This window comes from Lytechinus pictus, chromosome 13 (assembly GCF_037042905.1).
Source record: "Lytechinus pictus isolate F3 Inbred chromosome 13, Lp3.0, whole genome shotgun sequence".
Taxonomy (NCBI): Eukaryota; Metazoa; Echinodermata; class Echinoidea; order Temnopleuroida; family Toxopneustidae; genus Lytechinus; species Lytechinus pictus.
The window spans coordinates 17633500-17657656 of NC_087257.1; the positions used below are offsets into that span (position 1 = coordinate 17633500).

At 36.3% G+C, this 24157-nt stretch overlaps 1 protein-coding gene across 1 annotated transcript; it reads left to right on the plus strand.

Moving 5' to 3' along the window:
- The first annotated feature begins 2218 nt into the window (after window positions 1–2218).
- Window positions 2219–18179, plus strand: LOC129274124 (sulfotransferase 1C2-like). The gene is made up of 7 exons (XM_064108493.1): window positions 2219–2338; window positions 8986–9172; window positions 10267–10394; window positions 11037–11283; window positions 12772–12866; window positions 15031–15214; window positions 15749–18179. The coding sequence occupies exons 2-7, from the start codon at window positions 8995–8997 to the stop codon at window positions 15862–15864; spliced, it is 948 nt and encodes a 315-aa protein (XP_063964563.1). The 5' UTR covers window positions 2219–2338; window positions 8986–8994; the 3' UTR covers window positions 15865–18179.
- Window positions 18180–24157: the final 5978 nt, after the last annotated feature.

The window sequence follows — 24157 nt, forward strand, 5'->3', positions numbered from 1 at the left end:
TGTTATGCTTGTTGGATTTTTCTCTTTTTATTAAAATCAACTTTCTGTTCGGATGGCCTCGGCTAACGTTTTTATCAAGGAATAAATGAGATTTGTATAGAGGTATGTTAGCCATCGTAATAACATCAACATTTTGTATTCTTAAAGGACAGTCCAGTAGATTAGATTAAAAAGATAAAAATCCAACAAGCATAACACTGAAAATTTTATCAAAATCGGATGTAGAATAAGAAAAGTTATGACATTTTAGAGTTTTGCTCGACTTCACAAAACAGTTATATATATGAGGAGACTGACGACTTCACCCACCCACTATTTCTTTTGTATATCATTATATGAAATGTGTAATATTCTAATTTTCTTCTCATTGTCAGGTGAAACAGTGAATAATTCCTCCCTTAACAGTGGGATTAGCAATATGTTTAATGTTCAGTCAAGTTGGTCCTTATTGTCAAATATGTAAAACATGAAATATTGTATAATTCAAACAATAAAAAAATACAAACAAAAGAAACAGTGCAGGGGCCGCGGAACGGTTTTCAGAGTGGGGGGGGGGGGCTAAGCCAAAAGTGGGGGTGGGGCTGACCATGCAAAAAATCACAATCATATTATGGTAATTTTTACGTTTTTGTATACAGTTTTTGAAAAAGTGGGGGGCTGAAGCCCCCCCCCCCCGCTTCCGCGGCCCCTGCAGTGAGTAAAGAACATCATCGACTGTTTCATTAGCATGTCACTATAATGTAAATATCACATTTTTTTGTGAAAAATAAGCGAATAAGTTATTTAAAAATTTCATAATTTTTTTTATTTTACATTTGATTTTGATGAAATTTTCAGTGTAGTTTATTATCTTTCTCTATTTATCCGAAATATTTTTTTTGGGTGGACTTAACCTTTAATAGTGCAATCGTTAATGTACCAGTAAAGATATTCCCTTATTATTTCACTATCTGGGTCAATATTGTTTTTCAGAATAAGATAATTTCCATAGGTCATCGTATAGAATATAAAATATTAGCCCAATCTTTTTTTTCATCATTCACTCTTAAAGAAGGTTTACCCAATATTGGGTAAAATGGGAACATGCATGTTGGTTGAGTAAAGATTTTTTTGTAAATTTTACGCATTGTTGCGTTGAAATAGTCCAACATGGGGTAAAAGAATACCAAGCAAACATATATGTTCCCTACCCAATATTAGGTAAATTTTACCCAGTGTTTTTAGAGAGTTGTTATCATGGTTATTGTGATTTATTTGCCATTCACCAATTGCTATCCGCTTTTAAGCTGATCTTATTAATTCATATAAGTACTGTATACTTAAAGATTTAACAGAGGCCCATGTTTTACGACCATGTATCACATAAAGGAGAATGAAACTCTTGGAGCAAGTTAGCTTTTTTGAAAGCAGAAAAATCAAAGAATAAGATCAACAAAAGTTTGAGTAAAATAGGACTAGCAATAGAAGAGTTATGAGCATTTGAATGTCGAGATCACTAATGCTATGGAGATCCTCAAATTGGCAATGCGACCAAGATCTATGATGTCACAGATGAACAACTCTCCCCTTTTGTACGCTAAAAAAATATACCCAAAACATATCTTTTTGCTCATTCTAATCATATGACAAACGATTCATCAATGATAATGTTGTGAAACCTCTGTACTTGTCCTCTCATAAAGAGAACACCTCACCTTGTGATAGACTCTATAAAAGTGAGAATATAAGTGAAATAAGTACTAAAGTAATGAGGGAGTTGTACGTGTGTGTGACATCACAGATCTTGGTCGCATTGCCAATAGGAGGATCTACATGGCATTAGTGATCTCAATATTCAAATGCTCATAACTTTCTTATCATTCATTCAATCTTCCTCAAACTTTCAACAATATGTTTCTTTGATTTTTCTCTTTGATATGGTTTCAGCTGGTTTCAAGGAACCGGGGAGGGGGGCGACTCATGGGCCATTAGAGTTGAGAGTTAAAGGCATGAGGGTAATTTCTTGATCATGTTAACAAAGACCTTATAATATGTTAATGAGAACTTTACTTGTTTCCGTAGCTTTTAACAATCCCCCACCAAGCAGCTTCCGCATCCTGCACGCATCCGGTATGGGGAAAAAGTGAACGATATCCCATGCATGCTCAAACGCGGCTCCCCCCCCCCCCCCCCGGCCCAGATCCCGCCCCGTAGGACCGCCCGCGCGCGCCGCGCCCGCATAGTACAGTTGCTTCAGCACTGCCGAATTAATAAGGTGGTATTTCCCGAAACTCTGAAAAAATCACTGAGTCTGGCAATAAGAGAGAAAGGAAAGAAACTCAAGAATTAAGAGTCATATGTGAGTAGGAATACTGTTCTTTATAAACCCGATTCACTATATTTTGGTTTCCGAGAACTTGTATTATAACATGAATAAAGTGGATGGGTATTTTGTCAGTTGATGATACCGTAACTATGGGTAGGGACGCGGTACCGTACCGGTACTTCCCCCTGGATGTTGGCTGTGCTATCCGGCCAGATCTCGGTGGCATTCGGTGTGCTCACTCGTAGTCGTACTGTCGTATATCCTGCTGGTTGGAGAATGTTTACTTTTCTATAATCTGCAAAAGTTACAGTGCAGTCCAAAGCAATGTTGGATGGAGAATTTGATTGCCTCAATCTCCCTTTCACTATCCTTTGATATTTTGGACCCTCATCAACCTGTCCTTGTTCTGACAAGCACAGCTTACTTTAATAAAGTTAACTTAGCCTTAGGCCCTAATTAGTTTTAAGAATAAATAAGATCCCCTTTTTCAAAATGTTAAAGGAGAATGAAACCCTTGAAACCAGCTGAATCCATATCAAAGAGAAAAATCAAAGAAACATATTGTTGAAAGTTTGAGGAAGATTGAATGAATAATAAGAAAGTTATGAGCATTTGAATATTGAGATCACTAAGGGCATGTAGATCCTCCCATTGGCAATGCGACCAAGATCTGTGATGTCACACACGTACAACTCCCTCATTACTTTAGTACTTATTTCACTTATATTCTCACTTTTATAGAGTCTATCACAGGGTGAGGTGTTTATGAGAGGACAAGTACAGAGGTTTCACAACATTATATCATTGATGAATCGTTTGTCATATGATTAGAATGAGCAAAAAGAGATGTTTTGGGGTATATTTTCAGTGTCCAAAAGGGGAGGGTTGTTCATCTGTGACATCATAGATCTTGTTTGCATTGCCAATTTGAGGATCTCCATAGCATTAGTGATCTCGACATTCAAATGCTCATAATTCTTCTATTGCTAGTCCTATTTTACTCAAACTTTTGTTGATCTTGTTCTTTGATTTTTCTGCTTTCACAAAAGCTAACTTGCTCCAAGAGTTTCATTTTCCTTTAATTTTGTGATTTTTTTTTGGAAATGCTTTGGAAGTGATTTGATTTATTATTATATTACATGGGGTCATATTGTGTATTTCTTTCGATCAAGATTTGAATCAATAGAGAAAAATCAAACAAGAAATCAGATAAATAAGAAATTTATGACATTATTGTTAATAAGTTTCACCTATTTTTAGACAAAATTGTGTGCACAACTTGATGATATGCAAATGCACTCATTCAATGAACAAGGTTATGATATAACCTTGTTCTCAGTTATATCTCCATGTGTGGCAAAATAAGGGTGGCAATGTTTGGTTTATTTTCTCAATTGGGACAAATGCTTGATTTTTTTTACACTGACAGTTTCCATTACACCTATTCATCATACAACTTGGCTCTTAAGTAAATTTGATTCTTTAAATTATTTTTTTCTTAATTAAAAATAGAGATCAAAAAATGAAAATTTTCTTGCCATATTATTTTCCACCAATAGAGGGTGTACACAAAAATATGCCCCAAAATCAAGTTTTTGAGTGCTCTGGTGAATACAAAAATTATTCCCAAGTTACTAATGAAAAATATATTGCAACTGTATGGAAATTAGTAATTTTGGTCACAAAAGTGATATTTTAATGATTTTTTAAAGTGTGTGCTCTGTACAACATTGGCATACCATAGTCCTACCTGTAGATTCCCCACAGGCAGGATGGTTGCAGTGAACAAGTGTGCAAATGAGACTATGAGAGAGTCTGGGGCCTGTTGCATGACGAGATGAGCGATACGTAGGAACGTCCTAGGACCATTCTTTCGAGAAAAGACGATTGCCGACAAATCAGCGGTTTCCGTTTCACGAAGGCAATTTTGTCTTCCAAGTCCGCGACATCGTTTGATATCGATAGTATCGGAAAAATATTTAGTCTTCATCGTCACCTGAACCTTTTATTTTGGAATGACGACTTTTCATAAAATCATATATTTCAATAAAAGGAGATCAAATAACGTTTTATTTATTACTGATTGTAGAATTGATGTTTGGAGCTTACTTTATGAGGTAAAAAGAGGAAAAAAATTAAAGATTCACAAACTTAACTGGATAAAATCAAAATTTTCATTATTTCCCTTATTTAGAACACGGTGTCCTTTTAGAGACACCTTTCATTGATATTGCAACGAAAGAGACCCTTGTCCGACATAAAAATTGATTTAACTAAGTAATTTCGACATAGTATTAGTTCAATATTCTGATTTTTTTATTGAATACTTATTTATAATGATAATTTTGCAAATCATGCGTTAAATGTTATTTGTTGAGGTAAAAATAGGGTTTGAATGGATTAAACAAAATCAACATGTCTGATTGTTAAATGTTATTTGTTGAGGTAAAAATAGGGTTTGAATGGATTAAACAAAATCAACATGTCTGATTGTATGAGACTAAAAAGGAAAATATGAGAGGCTGCGTGTGAAAAATCTAATTTATTTATTTTATTTGTCAGAATGATATAACGCAAGAAGTACAAATGTGAGTGTTTAGAGTATAAACATACCTCATCAGTTGCATGATGAGTAACCGAAGACAAGGAAAATATGAAATTTGCTGCAAACATGTCCAAGTAGATAAAGTAATGCTTTGCAATAATAATTAAAACATAGAAAAATGTGTGAATCAATCCGCAATGGAAAAAATGCTATTTACAGAAATAATGCAAAAAATGACAACGATCATAAATGTTGGTCATATTAAAGTTGATCACTTTATGGAAGTTTATATAAGAATACAAGGTTTAAGAATATAAAAAATATATATGTTCAACATTTCAAAGTTAAGGAGTAGAGACTGCATTATGACATAGGGGCCGATAGGGCCTACCCTACGATTTAATACATGTATGCGCCTCTTGGTATGGACTTTCCATAGTCTTTTATAGGTACAATGAATTCATCTTCATTTGTAATGATTGTGATGGATTCTTAAGCTATAGGCCTAATCTGTATCTTAAATTCAATTAGCTATTTTGTTACTGCAGATTTTTTGTTTTGTTTCCTGTTTCACATCTCAAGTTAGCCCAAATCCAAAAAAAAAATTTCATTGATTAAAATTTATCTCAGCCAAAAAAATAATAATTATAATGAAGATGAAATAAAAATATACAAATGATTTAGCATGTTAAGTTTTGTATCGTGTTTTTTATTGCTGAACGTTATAAACACGTTTTTTACCATACATAATTTCTTTAAAAAAAATTGTTTTCATGTTGTTTATCTATAATGGACTACCGGTAAATGAGAAAGCATGAGGGGTCAGAGAGATAGTGCAGCCCATTTCGATATTTCAAGTTTAATTTTTTTTATGGAAAAAGGGGTGGGGATAAGACAAAGGGAGAATAAAAGAAAACATGTTAAAAAAAAATATTTGGGCCTACATTACCCCCGGACATACTACCCCGGATAAGTTAAAATGACATCCGTTTTTTGTCGTCTTGCCGTGCAAAAAGACGACCTGAAATTGATGACAACTAGCCCCCATATAAAAAAATAACTTGGCGCCATCCCAGATAAAATGCATCAGATTGCAATCGAATGACACCCCAAAAAATGTTTAAAGGTGATATGTCAGTGTGGCTTGCCGTAAACGCATTTTCTCTGAATGCCGACGGTGGCGGGCGGTGTGCAAAGAAGATCATGCCTACGTAGGACATGTCTGGAGGTGTCTTTCCAAGGACCATTCTTCGTATCGCCCAAATCGGCTTTGTGAAACAGTTGAGCGATAACTCGTTCTTACGTAGAATGGTTCTACGAAAGACCCTTTCATGCAATGTTCAGGCCCCTGATCTCTTACGACGGTACATGTATTTCTTTTATCTTCTTTTGTTGTTTCAATTATACAATATTTCAATTTCTACAGGTTGGATAAATAATGATCAACTTGACTGAACCACAAAATGTTCAAATATTGCATGACCATGCTATGCAGAATTTTTTTCGGGGGGGGGGGGGCAAGATACATTATGTTTTTTAAAGAAACTTTCAGCGAGGGAGCGAAGTGACTAAGCTTATCATTGGGCCAATCTTACGTTTTCCAAAGTGAAATTCACAGATTTCTTGCACGCTTTTGGTGATTTAAAAAAAATATTCCGCAAAATATTAAAGTTTTTCAAAATTTTTGGAGGGGGGTGGGGGAGCAACTGCCCCCTCCCACCCCCTGCTCTGTACAGCCATGATAAAAATTACAATTGTAATTTTTACGTGTTCAGGGAGGAATAAAAATTTCTTCGTTTAACATGGCAATGTTCAATGAGAAGAAAATCAAAATATTTCATATTTCAGAAATTGACAGATCAGATTTGTGCATTCCCAGGTGTGAAGTTTGTCTGATAAGTCCTGGTGAGTGTTTCATAAAGCTGTTCGTAAGTTAAGAGCGACTTTAAGAACGACTGGTGATCCTTTCTTATGGTAAATGGTATATTCATTACCGATGGTGTAGCGCGTAAGAAAGGATCACCAGTCGTTCTTTAAGTCGCTCTTAACTTACGAACAGCTTTATGAAACGGCCCCCTGGATCTTAAAAGACTTAAAAATTCTGAGCTTGACCATATAATTTGTGAATTGTTTGCTGCTTCAACTTCGAGTCCTTTAAGAAAGAGTCTTCACATGTACAAACAGTGGGCACTGGCTTATTACTTGCAGACTGTAGGTGGTTTCAAACCGCCTCGATCACAAGAATCCCTGTTAAATTACGAGAACTTTTTTAGGCTGAAAAATACCCATTAATTATTCCTGCATTCACACCGCCCTGAAACATACCCTTCGGGATAAGTTCCTGAAGTTACGTGCATGCGCAGTATGGTCTGATAAGCAGCAAGGCGCGAAATTCAAAATCACTAGCCCAGCAGCAACCCATGCACGGCGCCGCACCCAACGACACGCTGGGCTAAAAGTTCCCGTAATTTGCTTTCAGACCGCCAAAATACCCACGACCTTGGAAAAATCCCCGCGAAAGTTCTCGTAATTTCGCCAAGTACCTACTATTTATCGGGTATTTTCTTTCGGGGATATTACGCGTAGTTTGCTTTCACACCGCCAAAATACCTGGTATTTTCTGATCGGGGTAAATTTCCCGATCAGAGAATACCTGGAACTGGCGAACTTCGAGGCGGTCTGAAACCACCTTGTGTCAACCCCCCCCCCAAAAAAGTAAAAAAAATAGTCTAATGCTGTCCCACCCAGAGGCACCCAACTTTTTTTCTAAGGACCTCATTGCCCACATTTTGTTTGGACAGATCCCATGTGGCGTTAATAGATTAGGCCTATGTTTCTTGTAGTTATTTATTTTATTTTTTTTATCAGTATTTACAAATGTTGCTGTTTTTTTAATTTGAAATGTGTAATGAGTCTATTAGGAATCGTTTGTTCTGTATATAATGAGTCTATCAGACACCGTTGTCACTACCTTCCTAAAACTAGTTTCTGGAAACTAATTTAACGTGTTGTGAGATTGGTCGAAGCGATCTTCCCAACTGGTTCAGAAAACCACCTCGCGATGTAGTTTTCAAGATCGCTTTGCCTCGTTAAAGTGGTTTTAGCATGAGGACACAACCGTTCTTTGGGAAGCGATCTTCGCACATTTTGAGCGCGCTACTCCACACGACAGGTGTAGAACGCCTACGCTGCGGTTTCGAATTTCATGCGAAACGTGTCACCCCACTGAGAGCGTTTCCATAGCAAAAAGATCGCTTTACGTGAAGTGATTTTGAAAACAACTTTTGTGTGATCAAGTGGGAACGCTAGCAAAGCGATCTTCCAAACTGGTTCCAAACTAGTTTTAGAAAACGTATAGAGCACGGCCTCTTAAGAATCGTTGGTTCTTTGTATACATGTATGTACATGCCATTTGGCTGTGACTCTTGTTGTTCATAAGCCTTGAATTGAAATTGAAAAAATTGAAAAGAACTTGAATTTAGAATGCTTTCATTCAATGTTCATTAAAATTCCTTTAGATAAGTACTACAGTGTATGTACTTTAAATTGGAATAATAATCCAGTGTTTTGGATCGAAAACAACATACTGTCTGGTATTACGACAGTCTTGTTTCGAATTTCCAGGCATTCAGGCATATAGCCACAGATTTCCTGTCTAAATGCTTTTTACATTTGGATTTGTTTGTTTATTAAAGCTGTGCGCTGTATTAAAGATGAGTTTGATCAGATTTGACTTTTGTTAATTGTTTGCTACATGTACACGTAGACCTGTGACATACCGGTACACTTGTTGGATTTTTCATGTTTCTTGGTCCAAAGTTTAACAATACAGGATGGGTTATAATAAAAGGAGTGTCATAACTCATCTGTCTGTATATTGATTTTAACTTTTGTAGATTATAGTTTTTAATTTATAGTTATATGATTGTACAAATTGTCTTGTCAGTGCAGGAACACCCTTCTCATCACACTTCTGCGCACCTCATTGGTACACAAACTCCCTTTATGCAATGCCCTTATGCGCATCTAAGGGCATTGCTGCGTGCATGCAATGCGCATAATTGTTCCTGCACCGACACGACAAAATGATTGCATCGAGTACTTTTATATGTCTCTTTTCTGTAACATCACCCAGATCTCAACCATGGGGGATGATAATGGAGTGTCAATGCTTTCTCAAGCCCCAGCGTACGCCTCAGAATGTTCCCACGAGTACGATGGGGTACTCATGCCCAAGATAATGCCAGCCAGGTGCATCGAGTCGGTCAGGAACTTCAAAGTCAGAGATGATGATCTCTTTCTCACAACCTACCCTAAATCAGGTAGGTACTTGTCACGTGCATCAAGGTCAAAGGTCACACGAGGGCAATAGTTTGAAAGTGGAATATCACCCTTGAGATAATGCCAGCTAGTTGCATCTACATGTAGCTGGTTAATTCAAAGTTAGGGACAATAATCTCTTTCTTACAACTTACCCCATAATCAGGTCAGATTTAGGCATTTGGGTCGAGGGCAAAGCAATATTTATAGCGTCTATTTTTTGTATCAATATAATGACAGTGATAAATTGGATTTTGAAACCATTCTTATCACGTCTAATCTTGAGGATGAAAGGGTATGCATGGATGGGGTCAGGGTAAGGATTTCAAGAGCAGAATTGCATGATTAATTTTTTTTGGATGCTTCTCTCTTTTGCTCTTTGCACATCCGACTTTGCATGCACCCTTTCTCTTTACCACTCTCATACACTAATCGCACCAATTTGGTGTGTTGGCTCAACTGGTAGAGCATCTGCCTCACAACCGGGAGTTCAAACCCTGGCTGTGTCAGACCAAAAGATGTATGAAGATGGGAGTTGCTGTTTGGCACTCAACGATTCAAGGTATAGAGCTTCATCGATCTGGTGCTACACAGTGGCTGCCGGGCCAACGATCAATCGGGCAAAACAAATTTTTGGAGTATTTCTGTGTCAGATTTCTATTTCAAACAATAATTTGCGGATTTTCATTTCATGGATTTGATTTTCATCTTCTTGCACAATCTCTTTTCACATCTTTTTTACACATTTCTCATTACACCGCTTTTGCCTATTTCTCTCTTTTACACCTGTCTCTTTACACCTCTCTTGTTACACCTGTCTCTAAAACCCTATACACCTCTCTCTTCAACACTTTTTGCTAGTGATACATCAATTTTTATTATAAATTTCTCTTTACACCTCTCTTGTTGTTTCTCTCTCACTACAGCTCTCTCTTTACTCCTGTCTCTTTACTTTCTTCTCTCATCACAGCTTCTGTACACCTCTCTGGTAATATCTTTGATGATCTTTCTCTTTTATACACCTTGTTACACCTCCCTTTACTCCTTTCTTGTCACACCTGATGTTTTTACACTTTTCTTTACACCCCTTTTGAAGGTACTACATGGGTGCAGCAGATTGTTCTTCTCATTCATCATGACGGGGACAAATCTAAACTGGAAGGCAAGCATATCTTCAAAATGGTCCCTTTCATAGAAGCTGTGGAAGGAATGAACAAAGACAATGTAAGTCAAGTATTTGATGGTGCATGGTTGTCATTTTCTGGACAGTGTTTGATAGGTTTCTCATTTTCTCCTGAAATGATCCAATGCAGGGTCCTCCAGGGCTTTCACCTCTCTTTTTACATCTCTCTTCTTAAGTTTCTCTTTAATTATAAGGACCGAGATGGGTCAGCACATATTCCAATGTGTGCCGTGAAAGGAATGAGCATCAAATCTGAATACACATTTGTTTGGTTTTCAATTCATTTATTAGATATTAGTAATTGAATGGTTTTGTATTAATTATTGCTTCTACCAGTTGATACTATGCTACTCATGCTTTAATGTGTACATTGATTTATGCAACAAATATTGACTAGTATGTTGATATAAAATATATATAATAAATATCGTACTGAAGTTATAGAAGATATGAATTATTATTATTACTATTATTGTAATAGTCATTGTCATTTTCACCATCGTCATCATCATCATCACAACCATTATCATAGCAACATACAGGGGAGGACATACATTTAAGATCAGCATAGCAACAATTCTGGCAGACATCATCAGCACACACCGATCGGCATAAATGGCATAACAGTGTACGTATCATTTTTGTTGATCTTAACACACGTCTTATATTATCTCTTGCTAAAGGCCGATACAGCACAAATGCAGTCGGAAATTGCAGACGAAAAGCCGTCCCCACGAATCCTCAAGACTCAACTCCCACCACGCTGGCTCCCTCCGAGCATCTATGATGGATCTAAGGGCAAGGTCATTTATGTCGCAAGGAATCCCAAAGACATGATGGTTTCGTACTTTCATTTTTGTAAGATGACCGAGAATCTGCCTACCTACGAGTCTTGGGACGTCTTCTTTGAGGAGTTCATGGCTGATAGAGGTGATCTTTCAAATCTCTCTAAAAGTCACATGGAGATAAAATATACTTCTAGGGGGTGTTTCACAATGATGCAAGTGTGATTTAGAGTTGTACTCCCCGTTGTGTGCGTTATGAATGGTATCTCTGCATTGGTCAAATCATGCTATGATGATGCGTGCCACTGCATATTAATCAATAAGATTGCACATGATATGTATGCCTTACATATCATGTGCGCTTCGGCATTTAAGCATGACTCTATGGGATGTTGCAAGAAAAGTATTTGCAATCAGTTGCTAATTTCTGTTGCTAATGTATAACTGATGTATAAATTGTAACTACACCAAAATTGGTTTTTACCTCTTGTTGCAAAGAGAAGACCAGCAATCAAGTGCAAATTCGCTTTAAATGACCGGACTTATGATTGATTTGGAGACTTAAAATTGACTTGCAATTCGGTGGATTCACAATACAGTGCGCCATCTGTCAGACGGCAGCGGACAGGCCAATTTGGGTCGACATCTCGTGCAGGCTAGGCGCAGCCAATTGCATAGTGCTGGTGTAAAGATGCTTTAAAAATGGAAACTATATGATAAGCGGAGGAAGAATTCAATAATAACAGTCTAAATTTCCGAGAGAATTCTGCAGCAAATTTCTCTCCCACCTCATAGACCCTGAATTTTATGCAAAACGGCCGAGCCGCGTCGGTCAGCACAGCATAATGCACTAGTACACTAAGCAGATGTCGACTTTTTCCCATGGGGCATTGCGAATTGTGGCCTGTCCGCAGCAACCGACAGGTGGCGCACCGTAAAAGGCGTATTGTGAATCCACCGAATTGATTGTGAGTTTCTTGCAACACCCTATCAGTTGCATCTATCTCAATTTGAAACACCCCCTCTTGAAGGAGCTGTCATAAAGTGATCATGAACGGCTGTTAATGGATACTGGTCAATGGCGTAAAAAAAAACACAAGACAAAACATGGAGGCAATACTGGAGAAATGTGACTAATCAGTGGGGGATAATTAGGGTAACGAATATGATTGGATGAAAGCATATTTAACAGATAGGAGACAGTTTGTTGTAGTAAATGATGGTATCAGTGAAAGTGTAAAAATTAAATCAGGCGTCCCACAGGGATCCATTTTGGGTCCATGATAGTCAATGGGTAAAATTACTATGGAATAATAATCGTCAGGGGAATAATTCCAGAGACTGGTGTATATATCATTTTTCACTGGGAAATAAAAAGATTCTATCTGAGGAATACTAGGAATCACAGGGGAAATATTTCTACAGTCAATGTGGGTAATGATAGTCACTTGGGAAAACAGTAATCACTATGGAATATTAATAATCCCTTTGGAATAATAATCAGGTCTATTGTTTTTGTGAAAAAAATGTGTTCCTTGGACCACATGGGAATTAATACTAGCCACTGGGGAATAATATATATTTTTTTCTTTTAGATGTCTTGTAACATCGCCATCCCTTTTTTTTCCCCCAGTACCAAGAGGTTCATGGTTTGACAGCGTTCTTTACTGGTGGAAGCGGAAAGACGACCCATTGGTGCTCTTCATCAAATTTGAAGATATGAAAAAGGTAAGACCAGGGTCCCGTACACCAAAGCTTAGCAATGATCATTGAACATTTTTAACCATTGACTGCATTAATTGCAATTTGCAATCAATCATGAAAATCAAGCGTACAATTAATCGCTAAATTTTGTATTAGAGGCCCAAGGATGAAAATATCTCTGCCTTTTCATTCATAGAAATTGAACTGTAATAATGGGTAATGTGAATCAGTGGATACGTCTCTGGACGTTAACCACTAGGTCCAGGGCTCAAATCCCAGTCCCAGACTTCTGTCATTTGGCAAGGCATTGATATACAGTTTTCCGCTCTCTACCCAGGTGAAGATATGGATACCTACAGTAGGAATGAATTTCTTGAATGCTCAAGCACCTGATCAGGGTAGCAGTGATGGTTTATGATATACAGTTGAGGCCAGAAGTTTACATACACCTAGGAAATTCAAAAAAAAGTTGATGCTTGCCAAACATACAATTTACTGTATCTTATAAAATATTTGTGCTTTCATGACAAATTTGATTTCAAGCAAATGAGTATGTCATGCCCCTTCATCACATTGCTTTGTCATCAGGTGTTGAAATAATACTTAGGTTTCATTTTTCCCCAAACAATCTTCATATTTTAGACAAAATAAAAATAAAAACTTGAACAAAAACATTTCATATTTGTGCTAGGTACTTCTCAATGAAAACATTTCAGATTACACTTTTTTGTTCATTGGTGACATATGATAGAAAATGTAATATAAATCATAGATTTGACGTTTATATATTTCTATGAAACGATGTTTGAAAATATAATAACAAACAAAAGAATAGATTTGGCACGAATATTCCTTTTTTTCTTCAAACAAAATTCCACCTGAAATATACTTTAATCCCAACAGCATCCCAATCATGTGAAAGAGCTTGATACGCTCTTTTATTTGATACCAAATTGCCTGGTACATGTAGTATTTATATTTCTGAAGATATACTCAATTTTACGATCTTTGGAAAGCGATCAAATTTCACTGAATTCCATGGGTGTATGTAAACTTTTGGCCTCAACTGTATATATAGAATGAGTACTATAACAAGTGATCACTATGACCCATTAAGTGATAAAAGACTCTGTTGCCTCGGGCTATTATCTTTCAAGACATAAAAATTACATTTCTCATTTGTTTGACTGTAATGCAATAGCTTCCTGTTTAAAACTCGGTTGAATGTTTCCTTTTTGTATCCTATTGTTACTGTCATATCCTTTTTCACGGTCATGTGACTTTAAAGAGGCACTCTACCATGTTCAGTAAAAAATGAAACGAGCCTAATTATTCAGATCATTAAAGTTGGATGAGAAATTTCGAAGTTTGCATTATTTCATAATAAAATTAATACCATAAACACAAAATGTTTATTTTGCTTCATATGAGGTTTGTATGAAAGCATAATTACGTCAGAATTTCTCCATTATAGCAAGTCAATAGTCCAACACATTCCTTATATCAGCCTCACAATTTTTTTTAGCAAACAGGAATCAAATTTTTCTTTAAAATATCAAACACAACCTGGCCCCACAACATCTAATAGCTCACTAATTTGCAAACAACCTGTTATGTGCTGCACTAACTCAACCCAAGTGAGGTAAATGGGTACCTGGTAGGAATTTATTCCTTGAAATGCGTGTGTGCTGTAAATAAGAACGGCAGCCAAGCTAATGCTGGGGGTAATTATATCCTAGTCCTTTGGAAGCACAAAGAGACGTTATAATCATAATGTGATATGCACTATACAAGAACTATTTATCATTAATCATTATTATATTTTTAGCATGGAGTAAAGTTAATTTTTTACATTGTCAAAAAGTAGTCATCTTTTATTTCATCACAATACGTATTCTCTTTGGTGTCTCGGCCATAGATCTATCAAATATTATTAACCCAGTAAGAACCGATTTGCTGGCTTAGTTGGTAGAGCATCCACCCCACAACCGGGAGGTCGTGTGTTCATACATTGGCCGCATCAGGCCGAAAAACATCAAAAGAAGCAGTTGGTGTTCAACGATTGAAGGGATAGAGCTCAGTGGCTGTCGAGCCTCCGGTCAGTTGGGGAAAAAATAATTTTTGGAGGATTTCTAATGTCTATTTTAAACAGTAAAATATGGATTTTTTTTATATTGATACCATTCAGGATTTAAAGGGAGCAGTCAAGCAGATCAGTGAGTTCATGGGAAAGTCTTTTTCTGATGAAACCATTGAGGGAATCGTGGAGAGCAGTACCTTCGATGCAATGAAGAAGAATAAAAACTCTAATCCTGATAGTTTGCCCCAGCTCCAGGCCAGTGCAAGTCAGAAGAAAACCTTCCTGAGGAAAGGTAAGCTTGAATTCAAGACATTCTCATTATTTAGCCCTATTTGAACTGGCCTTTCTTAGCCCAAGGTTTTATTTAGGGGAGGTCTTGGCCTCAAAATATCCAATCAATGTGAAGTTTTACATATTAGGGATATTGCTACATACATGTAGTGCTTTGCCAACAAATTTGTTTTCAACCTTTTATATTCAATTACCCAAATTATATACGTTTGCATGTATTTCTTTTTATTTTTGTTATCTCAATTGAATTTGGTGTATGTACCTTTTGCATAAATATGGTAGAAAGTATTTCAAATATTGTGGTTGACAGAGAAAAATTGTCAACTAATTTATCTATCTATCTGTCTGTCTGTCTACCTACCTACCTACCTACCTACCTACCTACCTACCTGATTATCTATCTATCTATATGTCTGTCTGTCTGTTTGTCTGTCTATCTAGATCGATCTATCTATTTGTCTATCTATCTATCTAATCTATCTATCTACTTATGTATCAATGTCTTCTCATAATATCCTTTTGTTACTTCTTCCAGGAGTTGTTGGTGACTGGATGAATTTCTTCAGCGATGAACAGAGTGCGCGCTTTGATGCGGTCTACAAGGCTAAGATGGCTGGATCGGGATTGGACTTTGTTTTCCAACAGGAATAGACAGATACCCGTAATTGGACCTATCGTGACCTCCTGAATCTAGACGAAAGATATTACTCCTGGTGCTAAATATTCCCTTTGTGCTCATTCTCTTTATTAAAACTTGATACTTGGTGCAGTTGGAATAACAAGGTATTTTATATTTTTATATTTACAGACGGTGATAATGATCATGAATAGAAAAATTATATGGCACATTATACATACTTGACTTTAGACTAAGACTGATGATGATCTCTTTAAAATTTAGCATAATTAATAGTTACCTGATCAATATGTCTATACAGAGTGAATGAAAATGATTAAGTAACAAAATAAAATATTGTCATTACATTATAAATAGGCTATATATAATGTATGTATGCTGTATACAGGGACTTGTCTTTATACTTTAATAACTTCTCTGGTCACATACATGTATGTACTGATAGTATGATATGAGGATGTTATATCATTGTGGATGTGTTTTTTTTTATTGGGATCTTGATATCAGATTGTATATTTCATTGATGCTAAATTCAAATTATCTAGTGTCATACCAAAGACTAACTATTCACCTTTCCAACTAGGGTTTCTCTGTGCATGTTCTATTTATTTATTAAAAAAAATATGTATAAAACACAATCATTTAAAATTGTGAATCGGTAATCCAAGCTTACTTTCAGAATTACATGTATGTTGTTTCAAAAGTTCATGTCAATCGCATGCACAGGACTAGCAGTTTCCTGTATTATCTGTGATTTCCTGATGTTATGTAATATTGTATCACAGGGCTTTTCGTCTCTTATATGTCTAGAATTACAACAAGGCAGTGAGTCAGGATCAGTGAAATCATTGACAATGGGTGGTATTCTGAGAGCCATGGTTTAGTAAAACCTGGGTTAACTTAGACCAAACTTTTACGGAGTGCCAGTTCTCAACTCATTCACCAAGTAAAAATTATTCTTTTCCTGCGGCAAAAATAAATTGATTGAGTCGTGAAATGGGAAGTATAGGAAAATAAAAGAAAATGTCATGAATGTTAATGAATTAGTTGGTTCTTTTAATTGCCACAAATATTGCAAAAAAGTCTGACATTCCATAGAAGTGCAGCGAGTAATTGTAGTTTTTAGATTAGGGTTAACCCTAAGAAGACGGGGGGGGGGGGGGGGGCTGATTCATTCCCCCCCCCCTTGACATGTTTTCGCGCATTTTACTTTCAAGTCTCGCGCAACTTTTGAGACCAAAATTGCGACCCCCGGGTACGCAGTTCTGAAATTACGCAACATTTTGTAAGTGCTTTACTGTACATCTTTGTGTGATTTTGATAAAGAAAAAAAATGATCATGTACTGTAAACTATATTTCACGCATAATGTTGATACAATATACTTGTTTTTCACTGATATTTTATATATATGACTACTTGAAAAGGGTATATATTATTGGCCAAGGACACTTGTATATATATATTATATATTTCTGAACCATATATACATGTATATTATTTCAACATAGGTTCATGGTATTACTTTACTTGTTTACTTGAGGAAAAGGGTTCTTAGTTTAATTTTGTTGTTTAAAAAAACATGCTGTTATGTTCTCTCCTTTTTAGAAGAATCAATTATTTTAAAAATAAATATTTTTCTTAACAAATGTCTCATTTCTAGGCTGATTATCGACTGTCCAACAATATTACTGTTAAAATTTATCTTGCCTACAGTTATGTCATGTATTTTAAGTGATATGATAACATTTTATTTGTTTGCAAAAAAAATGTACATACACACTGAAAAGTAATTATTGTGCAATTTTAATCAAAACATCTTTATTCAAAGTTGTTGAAATGTGACATTATCACAGCCAAAGACTGAACTATACATATGTATTTTTTAGATATTGTTTTTCAAGTCACAACAAAATATTTTAAAAAATCAATTTTTTACTATTTTATAATTTTACTTTGTGTCTAGAGGAATAGATCAAATGTGTAAATTCTTTTTACATTGGGTAATTTGTTTGTAAACTTCCTAAAATGTTCTTTCATGTTTGTCCTAGTTTAAAACTTGTGGACTGTTCATTCAAATTAAGTCAATATCAGTTTAAATCAAATGTAGTGCTCTTTCAGTCATTAGAATTTCATTTTATTTTTTCAAAATATGACTATGTATGACATCTACCTTGCCCCCCCCCCCCAAATCATAGCCTTTTTGTACTTTTGTTGAAAATGTATTCTTTTTAGCTTTTTTTAGCTTTGCTCTGTAGAAGGTCACATAAAACTGGCAAATGACAAGTATTTTATGAATGATTAAATCAGAATTTCTTCTTTCATTGAAACTCTATCTCTTGTCCTTTTTATTTAAACAATGATCAGGGTGCTCAGTTAAAGGGAAAGTTAACTAACAAATCCTGTGTGTAGTCTCTCAGTGACTTTGTGCTTGAAATAATTAGTCTTAACTCTTTACCCACTGTGTCCAACTAGAGTCACATAAAGCAGACTGCCAAGTTGGACTCAAGTCACATTGTATTCACAATACACACAGAGTGCATTAAGTCTATTGTTCATAGACACATACCAATAGTGATGTGTGCATCGCATTGTATTGTGTACACACAAAGGTTTTATTTACAATATTAAAACCAATTAAAAGCTATTGTAAGCTGAATGAGCATAGTCCATGCTAAACCTCTCTTAAGGTTGCACCTTGAAATTAATGTGGCGCAGGAGTGATTTTGTCTGTGGCAGGCAAAGAGTTGGGATAATAATGATATTTGAAATTCATTTAGCGCATTATATTCGAGAGACTGCGCTGTACAATATTAAATTACTAAAGTTACAAAATTAATGAAAACATATCTAACAACATACTAGTATATTGAGCATTATTAATATTTTGAAAATAAAATGGGTCTTAAGAACAGATTTGAAATAAAATATACCTTTTGAAATAAGTATAGATGATACAGAGAATAGATTAGCAAATAATTTTAATTGTATACAGAGGCAAATTATATTTGATAATAAAAGTACTTGTTTTGCTACTTGGTATCATAAATTTTGCAGTATGAATATATTGAGTATTGAATTAGTTGGTCAAGACTACACTGCTCAGAATATTGCATTATGGGTTAATAACCTGGCCAGATTTGAGAAGTTGCTGACTTGAGGTGGTGCTATTATGGCTGGTGGTTCATTATTTGCTTTAAAAATTTTTAAAAGTCAAAAGTTGAAATGTATCCACTATCAATCGTGAGGTTAAAAATTGGAATATTACAGTGTTTTTTTTCTTGGGGGGGGGGGGGTGGGATTCTTGCTGATACTCTCCTCAATGGAAGGGACCACCCTCTCCGAGTGATTACTTTGCGACAGTTTGGCTAATTTTAGAAACAATTGCTGATTTTTTGTTCGAATAAGGTGGGAAATAAACAGTTGGCCTCCCAGTTCTGTATGGAGGGGGTGGCTATGACTGTGGAGGGGGAAAAATCATCCCTGGGCTTACTATTGTAGTAACTTGCAATCCAATGGTAACTTTCATGGAATCTGTGATTTTGATTGGCTGATGAGCATTGTTACCATGGTAGTTACCATTAGATGGCAAAGTTACCATAATAGTAATTTTTATGCAATGGGGCCGGCCCCTGAACCGAAGGTCAAAAGGACCCACTTATTTTAGAAGAAGGGGTAGGATAGGGGTCTGTTGTCTGGACACGTACTTAAAGGGATGGTCTAGGCTGGAGATATTTAGATCTCAATAAATAGAGCAAAATGCTGAAAATTTGATCAAAATCGGATAACAAATAATTAAGTTGTTGAATTTTAAAGATTTGCACTATTCCGGTGAAACAGCTCTAGGCATGTCCTTATGAATATTCATTAGGTGGGCTGATGACGTCACATCCCCATTTGTTCTTTTGTATTTCATTATATATGAAATTAGGTTTTTTCAATTAATTTCTACCAAGAAGTAAAACAATTGGACTGACAACTGATTGGATGCATTAGTTTGCCGCAACTTATTTCAACATAATAGCTCAGTCGGTAAAGCGGGGGTTTCGGATTCCGGTGACCCGGGTTCGATTACCAAGTGGTGCGCTAGTGCCCTTTGGTAAGGCATTTATCCTCATTACCATCAGGTCCCTCGGAGAGGACCTTAAGCCGTTGGTCCCATGGTTGCTTGCTCACAGGCATTCGTGCTTTCTTAGCAGTCGGGTGAAAAAACCTCGGTATAATGGAGACACAATTATATATGTAAGAAAAAATGAAACTATAGTATGATTTCATGTAATAACATAAGAAAATTGAATGTGGGTATGTGACATCATCAGCCCACCTAAGCATTACGATGTGCATATACAAACTGTTTTCACAAAATATTGATAAACTTTAGAATTCAATAACTTCGCTATTTGTTATCCGACTTTAAGTTGATGAAATTTGCATGCTTTGTGAATTTTACTCTATTTATTTAGATATACATATTTTTAGCCCGGACCATCCCTTTAAGTAAATAGAAACATCATATTACAGCTGGACTCTTGATTTTCTCCAAATTTGTGCATTAATAGCAAAAATAATAGTGAATGTTTTTTGTGCTTTGTGATATCAACCAATCAGATTACAAAATTCATGAGAAATATGGCCCACTAAGAAATAATTTTTGATTGAAAATCACTTCATGATAATTTTTAAAATGTGCACAAATTATGGTCACCCCATCATACTTGCAATCTATCATAATTTAAGTTCCTGATTACTGTCTTGTCGGACTGGACAAAGCTGAGTGTGGAAAGCAAGGAGATTTTTTTTTTCCCCAAAGATAAAGTCATTGGAATACTGCAACATCGCCAATTTAGCCCAAACTTATATAATCCGGAGAAGTTAATCTCGATGGATGTGACAAGAATTGGATCTCAAAATCCGAAGAGCTTTCAATCATTGAGCTTTGGCGCCATCTCCCGTTCATACTCGCATTATTGTTGAGTGTTGACAAAAAAGGCGTCGATATTGCGCGAAGCCGAAGAGGTGATACGATCGACGATCATCAACCGGGAATCACTGTAACATTCAAATTTTAATGGCGGAGGGAGAGGAAATTGAGCATTTGGAGGTAAGTTCTCGTTCACCAAAAGTTATTTTAAACCGATCTTATTCCTCTGACGGAGTCAGCAATTTTTTGTTACACTACAGAATCTCATTGGTTTGAGGGCAGCTGCGGGATTGCTTGAATCTTTGCCCCGCCGGCCCCGGCCGGGCGCAGGTGCGGTACGCCGTACCCGGGCCGCGAAATTATTTTTCCCACCGAGTTCTGGACCAACATATGAATATTCATAACTTGCGTCTTCGGATTAAGAGTACGCATGCGCGTGGACTTTGCCACGACCAGTGCCGGTCGTAAGCATTCACGTTGCTCAGAATGAACTAGCATCGTCAAATTTTTCTTACATAGTTACGTAGACCTTATACTAGGCTTAGATCTATATCTATATATCCAATTCTTAAACACTTATCAAACTAGCTGCCATTACTGGCAAGACATATGCTAGGGTAGGGCTCGCTTAGGCTAGCGCATTAACTTTACCTCAAATCTGGACCTGTCTAATGCCTAATAATAGGAATAGCCGACTAATGGCATGGTTAACTTCGAACTGGTTAATTCCGAACTTTACGTTTGATTATAGGTTTGGACCAATATTAGCTTATTTACCATGGTTTAATATGTCTAGTCCGTATACAGAACCAGTCGTAGATCTAAAAAGTTCTAGTCTAGTCTCTATAGATCTAGACTCTGATCTACGCTGTATCAGCATGGAACCACTAGGTATACCAAAGGGGGGGGGGGGGCAGACTGCCCCCATGACGAGTCACAACTGATCCAGGGGACGTCCCTTCTTTTGAACGTGAAGATCTTCTTTTTTTTTTGCTTGTCAAATTTTTTCAGCTAAGAAATCCTTAATTTGGGGTGAAGACGGGGATTAAGATCACTGACGTTAATTTGTGCCTGACGTTAGAATACATTCCATGCACGCACTGGCGTACCTAGGATTTTCCAAAAGGGGGGCACATTTTTTGGAGGATATTTCGTCCGCGAAAAAATGTGACAATCCCCCCCCAAAAAAAAGGGGTCTTCACCCCAAATTAAGGATTTCTTAGCTGAAAAAAAAATTGACAAGCAAAAAAAAAAGATCTTCACGTTCAAAAGAGGGGACAAACGTCTTTTTCATTGCATTTTTACATTACAAATTATTTATTTGGCTTCTCAAAGGGGGGGGGGGACACGTCCCCTGAATCAGTTGTGACTCGTCAGAGGGGCAGTCTACCCGCAGTCTGCCCCCCCCCCCTTTGGTACACTAGTGGTTCCATGCTGGTACAGCGTAGATCAGAGTCTAGATCTAGAGACTAGACTAGAACTAAGATAAAAAAAATTACATCTAGGACTGGTTTTGTATACGGACTAGACATATTAAACCATGGCACATAAGCTAATAATTGTCTAAACCTAATTAAACGTAAAGTTCGGAATTAACCAGTTCGAAGTTAACCATGGCATTAGACGGCTATTCAGTGTTGTAGTCAAGGCTCAAACCTCCAAGGCCAAGGCTTTAATACCCAAGGCCAAGGCTTCAATACCAAAGGCCAAGGCATGGAAACCCAAGGCCAAGGCCTGAAAACCTCAAGGCCAAGGCATTTCAAACTTACGATATACAGAACTATGAACTAACAATACTTTGGCGGCAGACATCACACACGGTAAAATGTATGTGAGCGAGGGGATTGAGCGAGAAAAAAATTAACCTTCGTACATTTAAAACAAAAATAATTTCATTTAGAGACATATTGAAATGATGATATAGTTACCTGTGTACACATAATCCATAATTTTTCTGGGCGATTTACATTGCAATAATTATTATTACCACAGTCATCTGATCCTGGCATTCTCAACGTATGTTTTTCTCCACTCCCTGGGACAGGGGCAGCAGAAAATTATTAGGGGGGGGGGGGGGTCAACGCCAAAAAGGCACTCATTTATCAAAATTAGTTTTTTGTGCAAACAGATACATGTATTTTCAAAATGAGATTATGTTTACTGCGTGAAGTAATTGCGTGTTTTGTAGAAATTAACTTGAGCAAAGGCTTTCTAAAGTGATTTTTAATTATAAGATAGATATTTTGATTTAGGTTTTACTTCTCAGCGAGAAAGCATAGCGAGCAAGCGGTTTTGAAAAAAATCAATTCTGAAGTTGTAAAACTTGATTTATGGTCAATTATGGGGCTATGTTGAAAGGGCATCCTTGCGCAATGTTGCCAGCGCGAACCACCTGCTCAAACTTCTGGGGCCTGTTGCATAAAACTTTTTACCTGAGAAAACTCAGGTTGTTTTTACCGGAGTTCTTGTGCTGTGTTAAAGTCAATGGCAGAAATCAGACTAACTTTCGTTTTCAGTTTTTACCTGAGTTTTCTCAGGTAAAAAGTTTTATGCAACAGGCCCCTGGACATGTCGGGTATTAAGACATGGAAATTAAATATTCTGAGCTGGTTTTGTAATTATGAAAAAGATGTGCATCTAACTAAAAAATAACTTTGCGCTCGATAATTTTTTTTATATACTGACCAGTAAAGGAATTAAGCAGTTAATTAATACTTATTGATAATATAAATAATTATTAATTATTATTTCTTGAAACCATACTGGCACAAAACAAATAGTTGTTTATTTCCTTGAAACTGTAGAGGAATGAAATTCACTGTTGAACGATATATGATTAAAAAGAAGTAAACATTTTTATCCCTTTGTTTTGTCAATCTGACCCAAAACAAATATACAATTTAGAAGAGAGATAGAGAGAAGAAGTTCCACCACCAAGAATAATCTTAGACAAGGGGGGAGGGAAAGGAAAATATGGAGTAAATGTCATATTATTTTTTAAACAATCTATCGCAAAATTAGCTTTTCTTATAGAAAGAGGGGGACAAATTTTGTTCACTCGCTCGCTTCAATCGCTTTCTCCCTTTTTTGACAGAAATTTTGCTCTATATGCCATGCTTGACCCCTCAAAGTTTCTGGCTCATCATGCCATTGACATAACCCATTTGGATATGACAAAATTGAAGACTGTGTTCAAGTTAACCAAATCTTTTTAGAATATCATTAAGACTTAAACATTCTTGTTGGCCAAAGAAAATAATACAAGGAAAATCCTATTGGAATAAAAATCAACCTTGTTATCGTTCTTTAGAGTTAGCTATGTTTAAAGTATGAAAATTGTTGTCAAAATTGCAGTCAGATGTCAAACTTATTCTTGTCATCAAAGCA